Below are 27,628 nucleotides of genomic sequence, written 5' to 3'. Positions count from 1 at the left end.
ATTCACCAAATGTATTGGTCGTAAGCAGGAATCAAACTCGGCCTCGCCGGGTTTGTAGTGGAGTGTGCTAACCATCGTTGCCACCTTTGGTCCTCCCCCCCCCCCACACACATCACTTACGCGAGTAGCCGCATACAGGCAGATGAACAAACGGATCACACGGACAGACGCATTATGATTTTAACATATATTTTTTTCACGGAGATTTGCTCAATGCAAAAACAGTACTTTGACTATTTGATGAAAGAGCAACAACGAGCATGCATTGCGCATCTTTCCCTTATGTCAACGCAATTTGAACGTCTCCTGTGACTGCACACAAAGCAATAATGCCTAACGCAGGCAAGAGTGCTCAACCGCATCATTTAAAATAACGACACGACAAAATGGAGTATTTAATAATGGGCTACATTCTGGAACAATGGACAGTTGTGTGTCTGTGTGTCAGGACACATCATACATGTAAGCCACGGTTCATGTGACCGTAGTAATGATTTATTTTACCTGATCATCAATTATAACGTTATTTATATATATTCATTTGCATTTAAGTTCTTTATATATAATAAAATGGCACCATCTGAAGCTGCCAAGTGTGGCAACAGTTAAGAATTCAAACCCAAATTAAAGAATGCCATATTACTAGGCAGCAGGAACACCCACAGCTCAGAGGAAGCCTATACCTGCCAGCATAATTTGAGCATGTATCTGCCAAGCCTAAACCAAACTGTCTTGCCACAGGATATGAATGTCACATTCTGTAAATATCCCCTCCTAAATATCGGGGGTGAATGAATATGACAACGCCGTGCAATTTCTCCAATAAAGAGTTCCACGTGTTATTTCCACAATGTCGTCTTGCACTGTTTCTAGATTTGAAGCTTTCGTGACTGCAAGGATCCATACTCATAGTTTTTTTCGGTAAAGTCACGTAGGTAAAAAAATTAAATTGAAATTAATAAATAAATAATACGTTTTGTTATTCAACGCATTAGAGATTTATTATTTTATTTTTATTAATTTTAATTTCATTTTTTTTACCTACGTGACTTTACCGAAAAAACTAAGAGCATTGCACGGCTTCCTTCAATTCCGACCTGGACGATGGGCACAATGTCTGCATATTCCTCCCTCCCCGCCACCGACCGCAGACAGCAACTTCGTGCTGGGCAACGCGCAGGTGCCCAACGGCTACCCCATCGTCTACTGCTCGGACGGCTTCTGCGAACTGACGGGCTTCTCGCGCGGCGAGGTCATGCAGAAGAACTGCGCCTGTCGCTTCCTGCACGGCGACGAGACGGGAGAGATCGCCACGCTGCGCGTGTGGGAGGCTCTGGAGGAGAAGCGGGAGTTCAAGACCGAGGTGAAGCTCTACAAGAAGGACGGTGAGCCGTCGCCGCCGGCGGCGTTACGCGACGCTCGTCCCCGCTTGCTTGGCCGAGAAAGCCTCGCCGAGTTACGAGGTCCCCGCGTTGAAGTCGTTGGCCTCTCTTTTTAAATCCTTTATATTAAGTTCGCTTGCTTGCTTGCGTGCTTGCTTACTTGCTTGCTTACGACCGTGCAAACCTTTCGGTCGTTTTTTAACCCACTTCCCGTGATCCAATCGAGCTGACATTTTGCATACAGACTCGTTGTGCGAGACAATTAATGTTCGTGAAAATTTTTTTCCAAAATTTTACACTGTTTAGGGAAAACAAATTAAATATTTAATTACCAATTGTTTAATACTGCAGACAATCATCTGACCCATAGGTGGCAGCCATCTCAAAGCCAGAGGACGAGAGGACTCTAGCCGCCACGCATATAAAGGATTTAGAGTGAAAACTTTGTTTTTACGAGTTATACTTATTTTGTTTGCTTCAAACGAGCGTTCCTGTATGTGGAATCGAAATGAAAGCACCTGGGAGGGGGGGAGAACAAAAAAACTCCAACCCATATGAGGGGAATACCATGTTTTAAATTTTTTTTGTAAAATAACACTCAGAGCTGGGATATCCGATGATTTTTTCAATCACTCGAATAGTCGTATAACACGAAAACAGTTGGAAAATAGGTTTTACCTCTGTTGCCAATGTGTACCGCTGGACGGGAGGTAATGGGTGTGGCTTGGCGGCATCGTCAATGTCATCAGCTGCGTCACGCTGGGCGTGGCTTTGCTCGGGGGTTTCTGCCTTCGGGAGGCAGGGTGGGAGTTGGCTGCGAGTATTCAATGAGCCCGAGTATACAACCGCAAATATCAAATATAGATTACAAGTTTTCGCCAATTAATAATACAAAAAATATGAACCAAGCAGAAAGAGCACATTTTGTTAGAAATACTAACATTCTGTAGTATACACATATATGAGTGTGGTACAATTAATCTGGTGTCAGTCGAGCCTGGTAGGCTTTGGCCCATATTAAGATGTCACTGAAATAAGCAATGGTGCGATGTTTTGGTGTGCAACCGCACATTGATCCATTGCTTTTAAAGGCATCTTCTGCTAACTGCTGAAAGCAGGTGGACGAATCTTGTAAGATAAAGCTGGTGTTAGTAGTGACATGAAGTGCATATCTGCACATTTCTACGGTCGGTCGTCTATAAAGCACGTGTTGAAGTTATCTTTTATTTTTGCAGTAACACCAAAAAAATGTTACGCAGATCAAGAGATTACTGTGATAGCAGAAGCTTGAGATGTCATAAGAAGGCTATCGACGCAGCATACAGATGTGCTAACAGGCTTTTGTAAGGTACACCCATAGATGAAGTAGAAAAGATCCAGAAAAATCGGTTCAAGGGGCATGCATAGTCATCTCTAATGCGTTGAAGAACAAAACGTTATTAGAATCTGCACAGAAGCGTCTTGAGTAGGTTAAGGAGCCACGTTGACAAATACAAAGAAATGTAAGAAATAAATAACTTCATCGTGTAAGACAAAATCATAGCAAATTCAATTGATTAAAATGTATGCGTGTGTACAAGAAAATATCCAAGGTTTAAGGACATATGTAAAACAAAAACGTGGTTAAAATGATGACAATATATTGTACAGAAAATGGGAAATATGAAACAAATAAAACATTGCTTCATAGTGAATGACAATGAGGTATACCACTGCCAGCAACACGATATTTTGTGTGATATCAATGTCATTATGCATTGTGTTTTCTTGCTTTCATTTTTCGGACGAAGCATAGTATCTCTGTATTCACAGTCAAATGTGTGAAACACTGCCCCGTGTTTTTCCCACGGTGAGACTTTCTTACGATAAAACATATTTGTGATACTGCATTAGCAGTGGTACACAAGCACAAATAACAAAAGCTAAACATTGCCTGAATATTATCTTCATCGCACGTTATTTCCTCTTCACGACATTGTAATTGATAATGAGTTGAGACTATATTTAAGGTCAATATGGATTTTATTCCACGATTGCTTGCTAATCAGAAATAGATAAAGAACGTTTCCTCTTTTTCAGTTTTACAGCTTCGTGGCTGCAAACATGATGTGACCACGAGGTCGTTCTCCCTGTGAAGACCTTATAGATTATGCTTAACCCATTTATACAGCTCTCTATGCCAGTTGATTTTACTCAAGGGGTATAAGGCTGGATCATACCAGAAAACATTCATCAGATGCGCTTTGGGTCCTTACCGAAAGACCCAAAGAGTATGAATTCCTGCAGTCACGAAAGCTTTAAGTCAAGATTCAACAGATATGTGTTCACACTAGTAAGCTTGCAATGTCATTTATAAAAGTATAAGTAACTAGTTTGCAAAGGACTTATTGTGTTTTCCCCCAGTTCGTATTAAATTAAATTCATACCTGACTGCTTTAAATATATTTTTTTATATATAGAGAGAAAATATGAAACTATTTAGTTTTAAACATTGGACATGAACCGAAATCCACACGATGCACGAGCTTGATGCGCGGTGGTTTGGCTGCTGCATCTACTTACGATTAAAATTTCCCTCCCTTTATTACTGCTATTCCTACTTCCTCCCTTTATCATTGCTAATCCTACATAATACACGAGCACAATATGACTTTGAGACCCCCCCCCCACCTACACATTCCACAAGGAGTGACTAATCCCATATCTGCATTTGCCATCAATATGCTTAATTCCGCTGTTGATATGTAAACTCCTTTCTCAAGGCGCACTCCTCCCCCCGACCCAGCTTAAATATACGCTGCCAAGCTTGGCGGTGTTCATTTCTTCACCTGAGGACGGCTGCTTGTGTTGTGGCCGAAACGTCGTGATAATTTTATTTTAATATGTTTTATTTTTATTATTTTATTACTTCCCTTCTACGTGACTTTACCGAAGGAACCAAGAAGACGAAAGCCACTCGTTCGCACTGTGGTGCTACGGTCATTGCGTATTTCCAGGAGAAATTGGATTTCTGTTTTAATCATTGTCACACGACAACGGTGTCCTGTCCTTGGCTTCTAGGTGCCACTACTGATTGGGCAGTCTTCATCAGATATAGGAGACCCGTGGGACCACAAGTCCGGGCTTGGTCACTGGAAATGTGCACTTTTCTTATAAAACGGTGTTTGATATGGAAGCTAGCTTAGCATTAGATGCTCTATTATGGAACACTTCATGCTTACCTTTCTTCGTGCCTTTGGCCCTTGGTTACTGGAGTGCACTTAAGTGATGAATACTGTCGTATGGGGATGCAATGACTTCCGATAATCTGTAATGGTATCTATTTTAGGCTGTGTGCCTTAAAAAACAAAACAACTCCCTTGCATAGAATGGTGGTACTGTACTGCGTTCGTCTCTGTCAAATTTGTACTCTGTTTTGAAAAGATGAAGGAGGAAGCAGAGATGGACAGTGTGGTTGACAGAGAGATGAACGATTGTTGATTTTTTTGGATGGCTTTGGGTCAAAATCAATCTTTTAACAACTGCCTTTGTTTAAGTTTGTCTTGTCTTTAGTCTGTGCTACATCAAATTCTGCCTCCTGAGATGACAACACTTTCGATCAATCAGACATTGGGGAACATCGTCAAATTATCAACAATAAATTACTAAATTTAAAATGTTTAATGCCTAAATAGTGGATCATTCTCACGTATGATAAACCACCCATTAGTTTCATATTGATATTCTAAATGTAAACTTTGATCAATAACCAGTTTACTTCTCACTTCTACTTCCCTTTTATCCATTATAACTACGACTTATCTCTATTGAATTAAATAATCGCTGCACCCTATGAATGTTTGCTTTTCCGTCTATAAATCCAGATAGGGTTTTTATAGCATCATTAGTAAGCCTTTTAATGGCACCATATTTGCATGAGAATCACACAGCTAGCGACAGTCTGCATTAAATGTGGTTCAATGAAGGGTCGGGTGTGTCTACCTGGATGGCTTATCCCGTTAGGTGGACGGTGAGGGTTCATGGGGTACGGGGACACGGGTGTGACCATGTCAGTGATGAAGGAAACATGTGTGGCTGAAGCACAACATGCACTCGATTCATATGTCTATGCATAGTCCAATGACTTCCAGTGAATGCTCTAAATAAATTGCAGCCATGAGTTGTTATTCACAACCCCCACCTCCCCAAACCCACCCACCCCACACACCTGGACAGAAAATAGAGCTTGGAAAAAAGAAAACAGTAGTATGTGCGTGATTAACGAACCACGCCACGTTTATTCACCGTGTAGTTTTATGATTTCTTACAAACACTGTGCTTTTTGAACAAATATTGCATTTAATTATTAACGGCAGTTGGATGTCTAATTTTCAACCCAGCTAAATACGGCAAGCTTGTATCGCAGAGACAAGGAAGAAACTCATTCTCCAGTCTTTATACTGAGTATAGAAAGGTGCAGCTGAGGATAAGGTTAGGCCGGAGGGACTATGTTGTTTTTGACAAGCTCATGTTACTTAAAAAAAAAAACTGTGATTGCTGCAGTTCAGAGATGAATGGGACATCGTAAAAAACAATAGAGACCATGCAATTTCATTCTGCTTTTCTGCAATGCCAAACATCACAAGATGGATCGTTGTTATATACTATCGCCGTTTACCTATAGGAAGCAATGACAGCCCTTTTTCAATTACTACAACAGGTGTTTTATTTTTACATTTTCAATAACACGCAGTCACTTCATCATAGTCTTATTCACTGTTAATTAAGGACATTTTAAATCACAGTTGTAATACTGTAACAATTGGAATGAACTGAGAATAACGAGCTATTTATGGCAGTTCTACGGTCACAAACAGCCATGGCACGTTTGCGAGAATTAATTTGATGAAACAGATTAGTTAAGCAACAACAACAGCAAACACGCGTGCCCATGAAGAAGTCATCGTTTTTTGCTAAGTGCGTATCTAAGAGAAGAGAGGATGCCGACTCGTCGTCAGTAAAAATGATAATGGAGTAAACATCAAATGATTCTGCTTATTAAAAAAGAGAGACCAAGGCAGCTCCCGCAATGAGTCAACACATGTCAGGCTTTGAAGAGGGTATGGCGACATTGAAAGGGGGTTGCACAGCAGGACATTAATAGGAAGCAATTCGCTGCTCTGTCACAGTACAAGTTATTCCATTGCTCGCAAAACTGTGTGTTGTGTGCTCCAGATTGTTTTGCTAAATATGATTATCGGTTGTCAGGCTCGACTGTATTAAAAAAAGCACACATTTCTATAAGCAGATTATACCAATGGCAAAAAAAACCAATTATCTCCACCCCCACGTGATGTAATGTCCAGTTGTACATCTTCCATGATCAATTATAAACACCGAGGCAAATGTGGCATCCTTTGACTTACACGGTAAGGTCAATACTGCAGAACTGTAATGTAACTCCACAGTGCACCCTGAGATTTTGTTCAAATGAGCACAAATAAAAAATGTAATGAATGTTATTACATTCTGCTTCAATTGGGTGACATGTTCGTTACATAAAAAGCAGTGTTTCCTGTCACTTCACGCCTTCACAGCCACATTATAATGGCATGAGTGGCTCCTCAACCACTTGAACGTGTGGGAAACGGGTAGGTGCTGTTACGCTGTTGTGTACAAATACTCCTCTACTTCCGAACGAGTTAGTTTCCAGAGGTATGTTCGTAAGTCGATTTGTTCGTGAGTCCAACTTTACTCCTGTCGATTTCAAACACGTTGTACGGCATGCACACGAAATAGGGAGAATGGCTTTCAAAGTTGTATAATCTTCTGTAGATGTATAGATGGCACTGGTTCTTCGTGTTCTGCAGATGTAGATGCCACCACCGCCATCTATTGCACGGCGGTTGAACTTAGGCCTCTCGGTCCGTAACAGGCAACTGGACATACGGACAGGTCTGTTCGTATCTCTGAAAGTTCGTGAGTCGAATGTTCGTAAGTAGAACAGTCCGTGTAGTTTATGGCAAACATTCTGTTCTACGATAGGCTTTCATATCTGTCAGTGTTTCAATCATGGCCTTCAATGCTATACTTGTATTGCTTGTTTTCTGCACTTATTTTTAAGTAAAAAAATTGCGAAAAAATATTTATATATATTTTGTGCATCAAGAAAATATGTTGGAAAAAAAATCATTTAATTTTAAAAAGCCCTGACGAAACTTGGTGTGATCTTTTTTAATTACGTTTTAATGGGTATCTTTTCATTAATGGCAACAATTATGCTCAATCTATTGGCCAATCATACTTCTATTTGAGGTTGAAATGTCGTCAATTAACCTTTCAACCGCGTAAGTGCTCATCTACAGATCGGTTCAAGTATCCAGACAATTGTAGGCAGCTTGCCCATGGAACCTTTGAGAGTTGCAACAATGGAATTGAATTTCGCTAATGGCGGTGCATAATGTGTCAATGCAATTTTTAGGATCGTTTGTTTTGTACGAGGCGGATTTATTTCGAAGAATGACCTGGCGAAGAAGGTGATCAAGCAGTCACCTGCGAAGAGTGTTTTGAGAAATGGGCAGTAGAGACTTTGTCATGTGACAGCCAGGCAGCATATGACCAATCACCTCATGTCCTTTGCAAATCATCGTGTTAAGGAATGTATTATATACAATACTGCACGGCAATTGACTTTCACCTTCAGCAAGATCAAACTATGTGTTCTATTTTGGTGAACAGAGTTCATAGCAGGGCCAATCAGACGTTGCGACAGAATGTTGTTTAAACTTAAGACTGCTTAGATGTCTCTGTATCCCATGCATGGGTTGGCTGCACAGTACTTCTGATTAGCATGGTTGGCCACATACGGTGCGAAAGATGTTCAACATACATGCATGCAACAGCTCGACAAAAAAAGCATATCTACTCGACAGAATTATTATCCGACGAGTATCTTTGACATGCTTCACATCAGAGTTATTGTTTTTCTCAGTAAATGTCTACTTGCATCTATTTTATCCCGTAATAGTTTTTCTCATGACATGGAAATGAATTGAATCGACATGTTCGAGTCACGCTTTGTTTGCATTTTTGCCCCACCGTATTTCAAACGATATATGCAATAATATCACATGTACATATCAAATGCATTTTGCTCCACATATAGCTTGGAGTTTCTTTAGCATCTGGAATATTCAGCAAAGCACAACAGAGAGTTTATACAGCATAACCACCAAAACACATGCAATGCTATTCGAGACAATTTACGAAATAATTTCTGGGAATTTCTTGTAACGTGGTACGACGAATGTGTATCTCATTCACAGGAACCCCGTTCATGTGCCTTGTGGATATTGTCCCAATAAAAAACGAGAAGGGGCAGGTGGTCCTCTTCTTAGCCTCCTACAAAGAAATCTCAGATAAGAAGGTCAAGTTTGCTGTGGACAGCGATGGTGACAGTGACGAGGATGGTAAGACGTTTATGTTCTGACCTTGCCATTTCACCGCAAAGCTGGGATTGGGCTGAGCATGTGTGCGTACAGTTTTGTTTATATGAGGTGGAACGGCGGGCTATGAACCAACTGACCTGACTTTAATTCTTCTGCAACAGCTAACATCATTAGTCAGGGACATAATATCCGGTCATGGATCCCTCCTTCACTAACCCACATAGACCTGCTCGGTGAAGAATGGATAAACAACCCCAATAATTGACATCATGTAGCTTGGAGGCCTTCATCCAACAGTGGGTTGACAAAGGGCTGTTATTATTATCCTTAATACAGGTTTTTTTGGGGTTAGATCGCGTAAACATATACATGTGACCTATGGAAACACTTGGTACGTCATAGGAATGGGGGATCTTCATGACGGCTGCAAGACCACCAGTGGAGATGTGAACCACCAATTACTAATTTGTACAATGGAGAAACACAGAGCATGTTTGTGTGTGTATATATATATTTTAGGGTTATTAAAAGCGTTTTTTGCACTTTTTGTAACCACATTAAAATAAAATAAAACACTATTCATGGTTACCGGTTTCCCACATATATAGAAATGTCTAGAGTGATAAACAAAAACATTCTGACCTTTTTAATTGAAAAACTAAAAGGGGCTGCTGTGGTGAAACGGTGAAGCTGACTGGTCTTGCCATTCAGAGTTCGCTAGTCCAATCCCATCTCCCAGCACGACAGCTGAAATAACGGGACACGTTTATTTTTTAATCCCCCCCCCCCACCTCTATACACGCAGCAGTATAAATGAGTTCACTACAGTCAGTCAATTGGCAGGTCACGTGCGGTGTGGTAAAGTGTGAGTACGCTTACCTCTTCCAAGATGTCTTGTTCACAAACTCCGGTCGTCCTTGCAGCAGCTTTTGGCAGACCATCAGAGAAAGACGGTCACTGCATCGCGCGCTTTCGGATGCGCTTCTGCGGCCGTCTGGAACGCTCTTCCGATATTAGGAAGCCACTGGAGCTACACACTTTCAAATTTAGATTGAAAACTCATTTTTTCAGAACTACCTTTTTGTAGTTGGCCACGCACGGTGCGAAATAAGTGCAAGATACATACTGTACATGCATACAAGAGTAGAACTAGATGCCATCTAGAAGCTCCCTCAAGTGGAGGTCCTTCCACCACCAGTGGTATGAGCAAGCAAGTAATACATCGCAGGGTTGCAACTTCATTTGTTAACTGAGAAACGAGAGCCAATGAACCACATGAACCACGTGGTGAATTAGGCCGCAGTGCGGTTTGTACGTTTGCGCTTGCCAATCAGAGCAGTCATTACCAACATTCCACAGGAAACGATTACCAGTTCCTGACTTTTGTAATTGTCATCGACAGTTTCACGGTTATCGATTAACAAGCCTAGTATATACACATCCATATATAATACTTATACAGTCATCAATTTTTATATTGCTGTTTTTGTAACTTTTTTGTTTATCATTGTGCATTTAAAAAAAAATTATGTACTGAGCTTCAATCAACAGCGCATTATAAAATACCATAAATATATTGAGAAAATTGGCCACTCAACACGTTGCCAATACAATATATGACAAGAATGTGTAGAATTACAGCGAAGAGCAAGCCTTCCCAATTACTTGAATAAATGTCATAAGCACTATAGATTACAAATTCCGGAAAAGCTAAGCACCAGGAGATAATAGGTTACTGCTGACGGATGATTTGAATATTTAATATTGTGTCTGTGTGATGTTTCATTGGCTTTGACAGAAGGGCATTTAACTTGTACACTTTATTTAATTTGTAACACGAGCATTCTAATATTTGTCACTTCTCGGCAACAATCACAAACATTTGCATCACTGTACAGTAATCAACATAGTTTAAAAAAAAGAATGCAAGCAAACATTTGAATTCAAATTTCTCATGCCTACATCTTCAATAAAGTGTTTCAGCCGTCTTCGTGATTACACATTTAACACATCATACATTGTCACATGACACTGTTGAAAAATGTCATCCAGTATCTAAATTAAGGTAATCTTCTCGTGCAGCTTACCGTGTAATTGAGCAAATGAGTATACATTTAGTCTATGGGATATCTCAATTTCAAATAAGACGGAGGGGTCAGAGGGTCGTCTATAGCTTCCTGTCTCGGGCGCCGATCTGGCAGCACTGGTTGTGAGCGAGCAATTGCAGGACGACGCCTTTGCATTTTACCGATGAGTTGTTCAATAGAATGTTGCACCTTTTCTTTTCTCCACAACGCCGAGAGTAAAGCTGAGTGTTACCGAGCTCATGCTGACCGCCTGAGGTCCTATAGCGTGTTTGTAGTTGTCCCGTGAGGACAAGAGCATTGCGTTCCACATCACCATTCTCGGCGCACACTTCGCCCCATACATTACTACTTCGCCTCCTTCTTCTTTCGTACGGCTGATTGTAGATGCAGAGCAACAACTGCCATTTCACATTCAGGTGGTCAAGCCAGATAACTGCATCAGGAGCAGCGGAGTGCATCGCTGTGATGCAAGGCCGTAATTATAATATATATATTGTGGGGGACACGGCCCCCCCACAATATTCTAAGATGCTCAAAATGTCCCCCCCCCCCAATATATTGCTATAAAATAGATTCGTGATTATGTGATTGTGGTTATACTTTATTAATACCTAATCTTAGCCATTGCATACAATGAAACAAGAAAAGGTAAAAAAGAAAAAAACAGCAATGTAATACAATGACCTGTTCTGGGTGGTTGCAGACCATGCAACGTCTAAACACGCAATTCCCGATCCACATACATTCCCGATGGGCGGCAGAGACACGAGCCCTCGCCCACGTGGTCTTTCCATGAGGTCAAAGTGGACGACTGCGTCAGCATATTGTTGAATCAACCCATTAATGGTGATGATTAATTCTTTAGAATACAATCCTACAATCTGCACCGTGTTGAACAAATCTGTTGTGCAGCTCATTGAGCTCGAAAGAATGTGTTTTATGTGACAGTGCACCGCATGGCTAACTACATTTCATACCGAGGAGATCCTCTGCACCTGTGAGTGTTGTTTTCCACTTGGTCAGACCCTAGTTTGTAATTTTGCTGAAGACAGTGTGCAATGCATTGGTGGGGCTTTCGCATTTAATGTGCTCGGAATGATAAAGACAGCCTTGTTTTTTAAATTAACTCTGCAAAATTCACAAAGTGATGGTGGAAATTAACAACTATAGAGGTACATTAGCTTGTAATTGTACAGAGTTGAGGTTTTGAAATAAATTTACTTGTTAACACAAAATCTGGAATGGCTTGTGTTGTTACCACGAAATATTATTATAGGACTAGCTGTACTACCCGGCTTCGCCCGGGACTTGTATCCACCACGGCCGGCCGCCTTTGTCTCCCCAGTGGCGATGTTAATACGCCACACCAGTTACTCGTTTGAGGCTGAGTCGACCTATGTGAGGTTCAAATAATCTTGATCGGTGGTGGCCATGAGCGGGAATCTAACTCGGTTCGCCGGGTTGGTAGCGCAGCGTAGCGTTAACCACTACACCCACCGCTCCTCACACACACAGACGCACACACACACAGACACGCAGAAACACACAGACAGACACAGACAGACACAAAGACAGCACGCTAACCACTACACTACCGCTCCCCACACACCACACACGCAGACACACACACAGAACACACACACAGACAGACACACACACACAGACACACAGACAGCACGCTAACCACTACACTACCGCTCCCCACACACCACACACGCACACACACAGACACACACACAGACACACACACACAGACACACACACACAGACACACACACACACACATAGACACAGGCAGTACGCTAAGCACTACACTACCGTTCCCCCTACACAACACACGCGCGCGCGTCCATAGGTACACATACACGCGCTTGCTGCAGACACACACATACACACACATACATAACCGCACATACACACAAACACAGACACACACATGCATACACACAAACATACACATACATACAAACACACACATACATACACACAAACACATACACAATACACACACACATACATACAGACACACACATACATACACACAAACACATACAGACACATACATACACACATACATACAGACACAGAGACATACACATAAACACATACACACATAGTCATGACCCGGCTTTGCCCGGGACTTGTATCCACCACGCCCGGCCGCCTTTGTCTCCCCAGTGGCGATGTTAATACGCCACACCAGTTACTCGTTTTGAGGCTGAGTCCCTCCCTCGCCACTCTGCCTCCCTCGCCACTCTGCCTCCGTCGCCACTCTGTAGAGGACGTGAAATTTGTATGAATTTACCTCAGAGTGGCGTGTTGGGTGTCGAGGCCTAGCACCGTGCAGAGCCTCCCGCCTTGCCTGATTTTCCCACCCGGCGAACGCTGGGTACGGGTGCCGGTCCCCCCCCCCCCCCGCGCTATTAAAAATGGCGTCCACCCCGCGGAGAAAAGTTGCTACTCGTTGCCAGGGGCAACCGCCGTCCAATGAAAGCGGCGAAGGCGTGGCTAGCCGTTGCCAGGGGCAACCGCCGTCCAATGAAAGTGCAGTCCACACACACACACACAGACACACAGACATGAACGATTTTATATATATAGATATCTTAAGTTCCCAATCTTCTTCTTGCTATGGCTGATATTGATTTAGAGGAATAACTCTAATTTTACAGCGAAGTGGTTGCACCAGATAATTGCATCAGGATCAGCGGAGCGTATTGCTAAGACGCCTCCTTTGTGTATGCAAATCGGGCGTTGAGTCATTATTTGTTCCACGTTTTAATCTGGGTGACCAGTTGTTCACAGTGACTTTCGGCTGCAAACACAGGCTTAGCACTGAAGGAATACAGTGCCAGATGTGGAGCTCAACACGCGCGCGTGCAGCCCTGTTTGTCAATCCACTGCTGGATGAGGGCCACCCATGCAGGCGGGGCCGTGAGTGGCATTTGACCACATTTCACGGGACCGGCGAGGGCAGTTTGGTGAAGGTAGATCTGGGTACGGAACAACACAGGTCGCCGTTCAAAGGGAGCTCTTCAGCTCGACTGGCCTTATCTCACTCGATAAAGTCAAAGGCAATAGAAGACAACGTTGGATTTCGCTGCTCTCGCGGTCCACTGCCAATAACGGCTGCGAAGCCTCTTTCGGTTGTTGTTTTAATGCGCGGCGTGAGTCGCCCATCCAAGCGGTACCCACCAGGCTCAAGCCTGCTTAGATTCTGAGGTCTGACAAGATCGGGGTCGTGGCAGGTGATTTGGTCACAGGCAGTGCTCTACACTAAACTATTGTTTTATTCTATCAGGTAAGGCCCGCTGAACTGTGTAGATCTTCTGCAGAAGCGACCTCGCCACAAATGATAGCCCCAACGAAGTGGCTTTTCGCGTGGAAATTTCTAGCAGCCAACACACTCTAAACGCCGTGACGTTGATTCTAAATATGGAGGGGGAAAACCGGAGGACCCGGAGAGAAATCCACACGACCACGGGGTGAACATGCAAACTCTAAATATACAGGCATCGTCATGGTTGGCTATCCAACCCACGACTTCCTGTATACCAGGCGAGGCAGATAACCATCTCGCCACGTGCTGCACGGCTCTGTGGTGGGTGCTCACGTTGTGCTTTGCGGGGGGGCCGTACGTGCTCTACAGGCCAGCCTGTGGCGCACAAGAGGAGGGACGGTGGTGCCCTCGGGGCGAATTTCAACCCGAATCGCCGTCGCAGCCGAGCGGTGCTCTACCACCTCTCTGGACACCTGCAGAAGCAGGACAAAAACAAGCTGAAGATCAATAATGTAAGCGCCGAGAGCCAGACCTGAAACATTGTGCGAGCAGATCAAACGAACTGCATGCCGCATCTGGAGATGTTTTGATTCAGGCAGAGTGTCACAGTGTATGGTTTCACTCCGATGCAATATTGTATTTGTAATGTGGATTTAGAGTTTTCCATGTTTGTGTTTGTATGTTTTTTAATTTGCACTGTTTTTTTAAACTCATTGTGCTGCGGAGTATCCACTGCCTTTTCTTATTGACAATTAAAAACTGAACCTAAAAGTGCTTTATCCAATTTAGAAGAAAAGTAAGGACATTAAAGGCACAGCAGGTTGTGCTGTAGAGGAAATGAATAATGAAACAGGAGAGACAAACTGTGTGGACTTGGCAATGTGATGTGCCAATTCAATTGCAGTACTCAAGTTCCTGACACATGGTGCTCAGGCACACAGAAGAACACGTTTACAATATTTATTTTCAATGTCCCGAGCATGGCAAATGTGTCACGAGCGAAAATGGAGAGAACAATTCCCATTAAGTTAAATCATGACAATGTTCCAATGAACTTCATATTTTTATTTTTTTAAATAATTAATATTTTTATATTATAATATTTCCAAACATACCTGTACATACCGTCCTGTTGGTATCGTCAGCCACCAGTTAATTTGGGACACCTGGTGTGCTCACAAAAATGTATAGTGAAGCCAAAAACACTGCGTATCTTTGACATACCATATATATGCACATCACACTTCAATATTGGCTCCAAATGATCATTTTCCAAAGCACTTCCGAATATCACTTGTTTAATTTATTTTCTGGTGATTCGAGGAGAATTTTAAGAGCTGCCACCGTCGGCAGATGCCTTCGGTTGCCGAACGAATACATTTATGAGGTCGCACTCATTATACACAAAGTGCTTGACACAAATGAACCGCAGCATCCTGCTGATTTCATCAAGGAGCATAAATCATCACGTGACCTCTGGTCATCCTCGGAGCGGCTTTTGGCTAGCCATCGAGCAAAGACGGTCACTGCATCACGCGCTTTCACATGTACTTTTGCAGCCATCTGGAACGCTTCTTCTTTCTGATATTAGGAAGCCACTGGAGCTATTCACTTTTAAATCTACATTGAATACTCATTTATATACAACTGCTTATTGTGTTTAGTTTGTCGTCCTTCCCCTTCACCTCCAATTAGAGCGGTTGGCTACGTACAGTGCGAAAGAAGTTCAACATGCATTGGGCACAATTGCTTCTCTTTGTTTGATATCCCTTCATGCGGTGAGCAGTGCAGAGACTCCCTGTACTCAATCTCCTTTTTTTCTCCACCCAGAACGTTTTTGGCGAAAAGCCTTCACTGCCCGAGTACAAGGTGGCAGCCATCCAGAAGTCTCGCTTCATCCTGTTGCACTACGGCACGTTCAAAGCAGGCTGGGACCTGCTTATCCTTCTCGCCACATTCTACGTGGCTGTGACCGTGCCCTACAATGTTTGCTTCTCCGAAACCGTTGAGAACATATCGGACCCGCGTAGCACGGCCGTCGTTGACATCTCCGTGGAGATTCTCTTCATCATTGGTGAGTAATGTTGGGTCAAAGCGATGACACTGGGCTCTTCACATTCTGTCCTTCAGCACTCCCAACACAGAACCCGAAATGCCTCGTTCACCGTCAAAATGATGGCATTTATATTTCGTCAAATGATATCGAAGGTTGTGTGGAAATTATGACTGTTTTGATGTTTCCTAATCATTCCCTTGCCGCACAGGCACATTTATGTGCATTCCCAATATCCCGCGAGACCCTAAGTCACTACAGCGTACATCATGCAGGGGCAGCCAATTGCAACTGCAGCAAAAGAGCATCTCCATGCAAGGATAACTTAAGGGAGAGATTACGAATTAACTGTAATCAGTAATGAGGAATTGTTTCTAATCAAGGTTACATTCTTAAGTGAGAGTCATGCTGGGCCCATTCCATTCCTATTCTTGAACCAATGGGGGTAGTTTAACATTTATTTTGTGTCGACTCGTTAGTCCGTAACACAGTCACTGTTGACGTCCCGCAAAGTGGTACTTACTTCACCAAATGATGATGATAATGTTTGCTGCTGACTGGCACGGCCGCATCAGAGTCAAACAATTAACCGTCACTCATAGCCTACTGGGCCTTACTGTTCATTCATTGCTAAGCTTTCTGAATATTAAACTGGTTGCGCCAACATCAATAATTCTCGTGGCGTGGGCTTTTGAAAACACGTTTTGAAATTCATTTGTCGTTTATTCATGACCAGCTGTGAGACAACGACAGAAGGTTTACTTTGGTGTCAACCCACTGCACATTAATTTATCTGTTAATCTAATGCGAATTAGGTTCTTGTTCATAAAGTGTTAGCGAATGCTCAGTCACTGATTTGAGCAGGAAGTAGACCAATATTTGCTCTTTGCTACACGTTTGTAGCTACCCAAATTGAATGTGTGTGTGATAGTCAGCCAGGACACTTCACTTTATCCAAAGAGGCAGAAGCACACACGTAAGAACATTCTCATTATAATCATGAGTCATGATCTATGCACAGTTATAATACAGTTTTTTTTAGGTTAGATCGCGTAAATATACAAATGTGTCGTTAAACCCGCCGACACAGCCAATTTAACGACACATTTATATATTTAAATGATCTAACCCAAAAGCTTACGTGTTAAACTATCCACAACTGTATGAAGGCCTCATATAATACATGTCACTGCATCAGAACAGGAGGCATGTTTCATAATTATTATTTCTGTCCTTGGTGGGGGGAACTGTGGTACAGTGGTTAGTGCACTCTGCTACGAATCTGGATCCGTGTATTCTCTTCCCAGCCATATCTAACAAATGATCCGGCCATAGCTGCACACCCCTCCACCAACTCATGTTGACCAGTTCGGTGAAGTATGGCTAACACATCCCCATTGAAGAGAGGTCTTCGTCCAACAGTCGCTTGTTCGCGTTCATCAATTTGGCCAGATGGTCGTTCAGCAGAGCTCTTGACTCATGGTGAGAAAGGTTGATGGTTCAAATCTCGGGTCAGGCAGGGGATCGACTCAACCGATCATATTGTAAATGAGCACCAACCTGTGATGAGGTGAGTAGTACTAGTCTCACTGAGGGAATGGTCCTCGCTGTGAGACGTTTGAATGCCCACCACTGATTTGAGAATCGCCGTAGAGATGAGTACTATTCATGTGGTGTGGACAAATCAATTTCAAGGACAATGCATACATTATCAGAGTGCTGTTTTTTTTTTTGCATTTTGACCGCAGGTATTGTGGTTAATGCAAACATGATCCCTTGTAAAACATGTGTCAGTTTTGTGCCAGATAAAAGGGTAAAAAACCGATTATTATACTGGGCATACAACTCGCGCTCACCCAATGCACCGTGAACTTTAACCTCACTCGTTGTTCAGCTTTTAGTGTGGGGGGAGGGAGGGGGTCTCTTGGTTTATATTGGCAGTGCATTGTCACAACGCCCCGTGTTCTGGTTGTGTTTACGAGGTTTTGTGTTATTTGTTCAGGTTGTTTTTTTTTACCCCCCACTTTGTTGGCACAGCAGCAATGTTAGCAGAGCCTTGCATTAACAGGGCAATTAAGTCAGCGTTTTTTTTACATGTCAAGGGTGTATATTGACAAGCTTTTTCCTTATAATCTTCAAGTGAAGTTACGGCCTTCATAGATTAATTTAACTTTGATTTATATGCAATGTCTTAATTGGTGCCAATTAACCAAGGTCTGGTAACCTTTGCATTCTTAAATGATGGATAGTGAGCACTGCCAGGCATGCGACAATGTGTGCTGTTAGAGGATACCTCCACCGTTATGATAATAATGCATGAAAAGCAGGAAACAAAAACAGAACCAGGGGGGGCAACCCACCAAACTAAAGAGTTAAGGCCATTTTAAAGAGATGGGTTTTCAAAGCAGACTTAAATATATCTACCCAATCTGATTGCCTGATTTGAAGTGGCATCGTTTGGATGCCGTGCTAACAAAAAGCACCGATCACCCACTGTTATGACTAAACTGAAAGCAGAGGCCAGGAGTTGCATTTCAAGCAAATGTTTAATGGCCTCTAAAGCGTCACTGTGGCTGAGCTGGTATAACTGGAGGCATTGCTACTGCACAAAAAGAAAACAACAAACTGCATTGCTTGGACGCTCTGTTATACGCTACTGTAGATAATCGAGGTAGGGTAACCCATATATGCGCACAGTCTTGGCCACCTTCTGCACAACAACAAAAAAGAGCGACAGTAGAAATGTTCTCATTAACGGAACCAATTTTGGAAGTGTATTGATTATTGTAATGTTTTAAAGGTCCTTCAGAGGAACTCTCAGTCGAATGGTTAATCTTGGGCTATTTGAATTTGTCACAGTGCTTGAATGCCCAAATATATTGGACCATCTTCCATTATCTTTTTTAAATTAACATGAAAACCCATACTTCACCAAACATTTTTTTTATATCTAATCATATATATATACACATATAATACAGTATATAAAATACTATTTAAATATATAAATGCAAACGATGTTCCTGATTGCTTATTGTATATCGATCACCCTTAACTGATTTCTTAGTACAGTATATGATCATTGATTCCATTTGGTGTACACTTTTTAATGGTAAACCATTCGGTTATATTTAGTGTTGTTATTTTACAGGGTTTGCGATGGAAGTTTGTATTTTAAGTTGCAGGATGCTGACGTGTCGTTTGGAACACAGCGATATGGGGGATCTTGATCTGGAGACGCGTGGAGCAGAGCTGTGTTAATTAAGACCAGCACTAGGGAGGCATGTCCCACCAGGCACACTCTATTACTCATGCTCAAGGCTCATCTCACTTCCTGTTAATCGATTGTTTGGCCTACAACACAGCAACAGGACGTAATAAGCTTGGCAATTAAATCCGGAACTTACGAAGCACCCCAAGGAAATGTTACATTCTTGTCACGCGGTGAACCCTTTAGTCATCCCACAGAGTCCGTGCAGTTGTTTAAGGCATTAAAGTAGCAGTTGTGAAAACCACATTTGTTTTTCGTTGACTTCCCGGTGGGGGGAAGCTGTGCAACTATCCCAAATTCGGAGCCCGTGGTGAACTTCAGCATTTCTGGCGTAAATTTTGGACCCCCATATTGGCAAACATTGTATCAGAGGCATGATTATTTATAATGGCTCTTAATTTCAACAAAGGTGGACCACGTGTGATAACATTTAATCATTTCAGCATGATGCTTATAACTCATTTTAATTAGTAACCAAAACGTAGTTTTTGGGCTTACATAAATTGGGTTCAGTGAGAATTATGAAAAAGGAATATGATGCAATTTAAATGCTGAATATTGGCAGGATATACAAATGGTTTTTTGCTGTTAATTGTGAGTGTTAACTTGAACATTACAATGAGAGTGCCAGCATGAGTTTAACTTATACCATAGTTGATTGTGATTTTTCATAAAGCACCTTTATAAAATATCCACACAGTCATCTAAAAAAATACCTACTGTATATAAAACAATGTGTGTAAGGCTGAAACAGATGCAATGGGATTGCATAGAGAAAGTTACGTAACAAATAAAAATACATGCACGACCAGTACAGCACGCTTAGCATACATTACATATCTAGATGGCACATTATAATTGTCTATAATATAACAAAGTAGAACAGCTGTGCAGTGTTGATAGCATTGTGATCATCTGCCTATATAAATACAATGAGCAACCGTTATAATTTTAAACATTGGACACCCCTTGCTGTTTAAAAACAAATCAAGTAATTTGAAAGGCAATTTGCCAAAGCCTGAATGATATTTGGCTGAGTGTATCTGACCTGTTTACATATACCATTTGTGAATGGAAAAATATTCAATCTTTAGAATGAGGTTTCCAAAAAGTCAACTGTTACCACCTGTCTGATGTTTAACAAGTTTTAGAGGAATCCTGTTCTGCACACAAAGGGTATTTCGTTGGGAGCCCACTTAAACACACATCACCAAAACAGACAGTGACATATATAAGCTGCTAAATATAATTAATTTGAAAGTGGAATTAATGCATCACACACTCTGCATCATTTGCGCATCACTCACAACATATTATTTACGAATGAGGGAAACATGGTAATTACAGAATGATTAACGATTCCTAGGTTGTACTTCAAATTCAACATGCGTTTTTAATCTTGAATGATAACCAAACTTATTTGTCACATTCTCACACCATATTATATGTTAGCATTGGTTAATGTTGAATAAACAACAGTTTTAGTTGATTTGAAGCTTTCGTGACTGCAGGAATTACTCTTTGGTTCTTTTGGTAAAGTCACGTAGAAAATAAATAAATTAAATAATAGAATATGACGTTTCGATTGCAATACAAGCAACCGTCATCATGTAGAACTAAATTTAAGAGCGAGACAAACACAGACACGGAGACACACAGACAGCCACACAAGCAGAGAGAGAGACAACACAGAGACACACAGAGAGAGAGACACAACGTAGACACACAGAGAGAGACACACAAGCAGAGAGAGAGAGAGAGACAACACAGAGACACACAGACAGACACACAAGCAGAGAGAGACAACACAGAGACACACAGAGAGAGAGACACACAATGTAGACACACAGAGAGAGACAACACAGAGACACACAGAGAGAGACACACAAGCAGAGAGAGACTCACACAGAGACACACAGAGAGAGACACACAACATAGACACACAGAGACCCAATGCCTCTGTGTCGAGGCCTTAAATAGAGAGGGGGGGGCAGAGAGAGAGGTGGTAATTTCTTTTCTTTCCACGTGACTTTACCGAAAGAACCAAAGAGTAACAGTTTTAGTGTTTTCTTTTCCTTTTTCAAGTCATATTTTGTCTCATCCACACTTTCTTCAACCACCGTACAGCTGGTCACACGTAGCTTATTTTCATGCGTCTTCCTACTGCTCCACTTGGGAATTCCCTCCCATTGTCTCTTATCATCGTCTCTTATACTGGTAGGAACCCACTGGGGTGGGGCTGGGTGGGGGGTGGGAGGGGTGGTGCTGGGTGGGGAGGGGCTGGTCACCCCGTGGTGCCCTTATAAAATTCAACGCTTAACCTACTCACACCGGCTTGTGCCCGCCCTCGCAGTCTGGCATATTTGCGGAATACACCACGCCGCCGTTGACCCTGGCCATTGACCGACCAACCCAACGTTCCTACCAGCTCCCTCTGCAGGAATGTGTTCATTGTCTCTAATCATTGTCTCTCATCATTGCCTTTTATCATTGTCTCTTATCCCAAGTTTGTTACAATCTTGCTCAACTCGCATCCATGACACCTTCAATAGTGCTGTTTGTTGCTGGCTCCTTTGCATTTCAGCCAAGAGACACATGCAAATTTAAATTCTGCTCATCGGCATCCTGCCACTGAGGTTGAACAACTCTCGCAGTAGTCAATGTATCGTCCCATATAAGAGAATAGCATCTGGAGGGTGATAATCAACACCTGAGATTCATTCATCAACAGCCAGGATCAATCCACTGCTGTTCGCCAATGCCAACATCCATCTCACGCCCGCGAGTTGGCTGATCGCATCGCTCCACCTCCACTGCAGTCATCATCGCAGACAGGTTTTCATACTTGGCTGTGATTTTGTCGGCAGTCTTGTTAATCGGTCACCATCCCTTCTCGTGATCATCATCCTTTGCCCAAGGTTGCTTACTTGTCACTTACTTTTATTAACAGTAACATATGCTCTCTCTGAGTTGTGTTTGTTACCTGTGCACGTACATTTTCTGTTATCCAAGTGTCATCCCAAGCGTGGCACCTATCCATGCTAGAATTGTTTGCTGCATGACAATCACACCGAAAAATGTGTAAACATAAGGCACGGACATTTATATATATAACAATAAGCAAGATTGGTGTTTCTATTTTTTACAGTCATTGCTGGCCAAGCTGAGACCATCAACTTTCTACGATTAAGAAGCAAGGTTCATCAGCAATGGCCATTCGCATGAGAACTTAGTATCTCCGCAGAATCAGATTATTTATCTGATACGCCATTTACTCTTTGTCCCACCCACCTACCTAGCTTTATGTGATTTGATGCTAAACTAAATTTTAGAAAAAATATATAATGTATCCACGAACACATTTAATTTAAACGTCACATATTGGTTAATTGAACAGCTGTGATGTATATTTGTGTTTTAAGCTGAAACTGTATTTAATATATTTTCACGCATTTTAGTATTTGTAGGATTTTTTTTTATTTCGTTGTATTTATCTAACTTGTATAACAATTATAAATAACCATTTGCTTAATATGTATTCCTATTAATTTCAAGCCAAACTTTGTTATGCGTTTACACTCATACACCTTTTACAGCAATGTGTACATGAGCCATTATTTTATGGACGAAAATTTTATATTCGCAAAAATGTTCAAGCATTAACAATAGTAATGCATTTTAATTATGCTGAAAGTACCAAATGCATTGCATGTTTTGTGCTTCTTAATGAGCTGGCAGGTTAACTCTGCCGGAGTTACATTTCATCAATTATTCTTTGTGGTTGTCATGCCTAGCCTTCACATATCAGAATGTTGCATAATATATGCTGGATACCGAAGATCACACAATTCTTACCACAGTTTATATCTGGCATGTGAAATTAGTCATCATTTCTTTTTTACATTGTTTTACGTCTCATTAAAACAAAAAAAATTGCACCGTTACTTTTGCCTTCGGCAAATGTATATATATATATGTATCACAGTGATATATAACTGCGATCATTACTAAAACATCGGATGCATTATTTATTACGTTGTTATAGAACATGAAACATATTTTGAAACTTAACAGTAGCTACAGTTTACACGACTACCACGATGTTGTAAACACAATACAATATTAATGAACAGGTCTATAAAAATATAGTTTCAGAGTCTTAATAAGTTAGCTTTCATTTCCCAAAAAAAAATGAAACGCATATGATTACACCAAGGTTGTATGAAGAAGAAAGTATCATGGGGACACACTGAAGCCGAAGTCATTCACAGTGACAATGGAGAATGTGTAATGATCATTGGATTGGAGAAGCAAAGGAGTGGAACGTAAATGGTGAAAATATTTTGACCATCTCAGAGCTGCTCATGACATCCATGATAACAACCAATGGTAATGCTCTACAGGGAAATGACGTAATAATGTATTAACAAACAATAAAGCCACAAAGTTAGTCTGAAGTTAAACGCATTACAAGAAAACGTAGTTACATCAAGTTCCCCAAACAATTTAATATCCCTCTTGGAGGGACGCAACTGGAAACACACACAAGAGTGCATACTATCTTGGCCAAAATATTGAAGGGAGACCAGAATAAAAAAAAATTCTTTAATAAATAAGCAGACGAGAGTAGTTTGGAGTGCTTTTGTAAAACTGAACTTAATATTGAAAAAGCTAAATATTGCCAGAGACGTAAATTTACACTTCAAATTCATTCTTAAGAAAAGTCAAATGAGCTTGGGCAGGACGCGTTGCGAGGAGGGACGTTGACCAGCGGTCGAGAATAATGAGCGAGTGGCAGCCAAAGCAGTGAACGCATCTAAGAGGACACCCACAGCAGAGAGGGAGCAATGCGTGTTGAATTTCTTTCACACCGTACGCGTCCAAGCGTCCGAATCGGATGTGCTGGGGAAGAGCAACAAGCTACACGCAAAGAAAGCAGTGCCTAAAGAAATGAGCTTTCAACCTACATCAGCTAGACAGGATTGTCGCATTGGGGGAATCGTGAGAGATAGCAACAGGATGCCTTCATTCGGCGGTGGGTAGATAGCGGTTGACGATGAGAATGACAGAATCTCCCCTTTTTGCCGTCATTCATTGCCTTTTTCACTCAGATCAAGGCCCACCAGGATTGCTCTAATTATTTATGCCTGTTCTTTTTTTTGTTTATGTTGTCTCTCTACAGACATTTTGCTCAACTTTCGCACAACATATGTGAGCAAGTCGGGGCAAGTAGTTTACGATGGGCGCTCTATCTGCGTGCACTACGTAACCACCTGGTTCTTCATCGACCTCATTGCTGCGCTGCCCTTTGACCTCCTCTATGCATTTAATATCTCTGTGGTACGTACGGATATTATTGCCCATTTATTGTTCATGTTGGCTAAACCGATGCTACGTATGTATGTTGAACTTCTTTCACACTGATCGTGCTAATCGGAGGTGCAGGGGGGGTGGGAAGGGAAAAAACGGTGTTGCTAGCAGGCCACAATGGCAGCAAAATCAAAATATGGTTTTGTTTTAAATATTATTACCTACTAAAAAATGTCTAGTCAGAGTGGTTTCCGTACAAAGGACCATTCATTTTTGTGAATAAATGTTGTGGATGTCCTAGGAATGGGTTCCTTGTGGGTTATTGCTTAGATAACGGATATGCTCTCAGGCATTCTACTATCCTATAATTATATTGAATCTACAACTACTACCTGCTGACTGAACCTACTGAGTGTGTGGTTACTGTTTACTTCAAGGTTCTACCATCAGCTCAATCAGAATATACGTGATCTTGTTTAATGGCGAAAACTGCAGATTGAAAAATTACCAGGATGTTTGTCAAACAATGTAGTAGGAGTAGGTTTCTCTTTACCATTTCTGGACACCCATAGTACTTTGAGCAAAATAAGTTCAACATACATACATATGAACAGAACAGAGACTTTGCCCTGTTGGGAACCTTTTCAGCAAAGCCCGCTGACGGGTCTGGCAGGGTGAAACCAGGTGTATAGACTCACTGTAGGATCTGTGATAAGGAACTGGTTTACAATTGATTTTCTATTTACGTGATCTGACCCCAAAAAATGTGAAAAGCCACTTTGTTGGGCTATTATTTTTGGTCAGGTCACATTCTGAAAAATAGTAATAGCTCAGTGGGCTTTACCTGGTAAGATAAAAATACGTGTTTAGTTTTATTTGTATATTATTTGAAGCGATTTGTTTACCTTTCCTATTCTTGTTATGTATATTGTCATTGGTTGTGGTTGTTGTTGTTGTCACGTTTTAACCTGCCCTAACTGGACATGTGTGAAACAGAGCCTTACAGCTCATGGGATTTCTCCAGTATCAATTCATCTTCTGATTCTGAAATCAATTATAATTCATTATATGGGTCGCGAAAGGAACTGACATGGTGCTGATTTTTTCCTTCATTGATCCCACCAGCAAGTCACTGTCCAGCAGTCCTGGCACTTGCGTGGTGTGTCGTCTTCTGACAGGTTTTACAATAAATCAGATGTATCTTGCCAGCGACTGGACATCCATCCTTGTGTTACGTACGAAGACTTGTTTAAATCCAGTGGGTCACTGGAGTTTTGATATCTCCTGAAAAGAACTGGTCGTATAGGATAACAAAAAATAAATAAATAAACATCAACGTAAAGGAGTGCGAATGAAGAAAGAGAAGTGTTATGACCTGCGGTGTGGTGGTTGAGCACAGTATGGACGAGACAACATTCACTCGCAAAAAGACAACTTTACATAATTTACATCAAATAGGTATTTTTTTTTTTACGATCCTTGTTTCGTTTCAAATTCTGGATGATGCTCGAAGCCAATGGCCCTGCTAAAATTACAGTAGCCGCGATATAATTTATTGATGGCGAATAAAATGCATCGTTTAACAACAAGAAATATGAATTCGGGTGAAAGAACAGGTGATCTTGCACAAAGGTTTTTAAAAGCAATTTTTTTTTTTAATAAATGTGACTTCATTTTTAATTCACACATAATTTGTTTTGTTTGAATTCATACACGACGTAATGATGACAATTTTGGGACAAATCTGATTCGACCGATGTAGTCATACACTTCAATTCAGTAATACGGAGAATGATGGAACAATTGCAATGTGATAATAAAAAAATGTAATTACTAAGGAAGGTGAAAGAGTGTATTGAATTCATGCTTTAAGAATTTGACATGACCACTGTGTTTCAAGGGTTTTTTTGTAAGCGGCGCTAACGTTTTGTGCAATTGGAGGACAAACATGGGAAACATTTTAAACATTCTTGGCAGCTCCTTAAATTTCATCAGCGCTCACTAGATTTGTAAAGCGTATCTCATACATATATCCAAATGCGCTTAGGGGGAACGTCTTGTTTTATTATTTGAATCATCCTGAACAGCACGGATGCATCATAATACCAGAAACTAATGCAGCATTCACAAAATTTCATGCAAATACAGCAGCCCATAGTTGCAACTCTCACAATCATTAAATAAATATGCTAATATGTACACACGTTGACCTTTTCTCATTCCACTTCTGGATGATGGCCTCCCCACACTGTTTGGGTCATGGAGGTTGGTGAAGGTGGGGAGCATAGACTTTGGGAAGGCAAAGTTCAATACATCAACGGATGTTGCTGTACTGCCCAGAAGCAGCCTACAGCAACCTACCTGCTTCACACATGGTGAACACCCATCCAAGCTCAGGTTAATAACACTTAGGCTTTCGCGACCAATATCATCCAATATAATCATCCCCCCCCCCACTTTGTGCAAGAGTGCAGAAGTGTGGTCACCGCATCTACGCCTCTATATAAGGAACGAAACAGGTGGACTTCTCCACAAATCTGGCTGTCGCCTGATGAAGCTAGTTGTAATTACTGGCGAAACGTCGTACTCAGATTGTAAATGTTGTGGCTTGGCTCTCCAACACACCGGTTAGTGCTGTACTAGTGACGAATTGGCCACGTTCCGTTTACGTGACAACCCTTACTAGCTGGCTGTGTCGGGTGGTGGCGGGTTTTAATGACACAATTATATATTTACGCGATCTAACCCAAAAAACCCATCCAAGCACTATCCAGGCCCAAGCTTGCTTAGATCTAATGAGGTTGAGCATAATAAAGGG

The 27,628-nt window shown here is 41.6% G+C and overlaps 1 protein-coding gene across 2 annotated transcripts in view; it reads left to right on the top strand.

Moving 5' to 3' along the window:
• Nucleotides 1–27,628, top strand: part of LOC133346155 (potassium voltage-gated channel subfamily H member 8-like) — a 78,863-nt gene that overhangs the window by 17,461 nt on the left and 33,774 nt on the right. For both annotated transcript variants that reach the window (XM_061557608.1, XM_061557607.1), the window contains exons 2-6: nt 1,152–1,385; nt 8,687–8,830; nt 14,546–14,688; nt 16,007–16,250; nt 24,683–24,840. In XM_061557608.1, the coding sequence (XP_061413592.1) occupies nt 1,152–1,385; nt 8,687–8,830; nt 14,546–14,688; nt 16,007–16,250; nt 24,683–24,840 (923 nt within the window). The remainder of the gene's footprint in view (nt 1–1,151; nt 1,386–8,686; nt 8,831–14,545; nt 14,689–16,006; nt 16,251–24,682; nt 24,841–27,628) is intronic.

Source organism: Lethenteron reissneri, chromosome 23, assembly GCF_015708825.2.
Source record: "Lethenteron reissneri isolate LAM-NWPU_2019-01 chromosome 23, ASM1570882v1, whole genome shotgun sequence".
In the NCBI taxonomy this organism is placed as follows: Eukaryota; Metazoa; Chordata; class Hyperoartia; order Petromyzontiformes; family Petromyzontidae; genus Lethenteron; species Lethenteron reissneri.
Note: the sequence above shows the minus strand (reverse complement) of the source record. Positions and strands in the feature narration are given on the sequence as shown.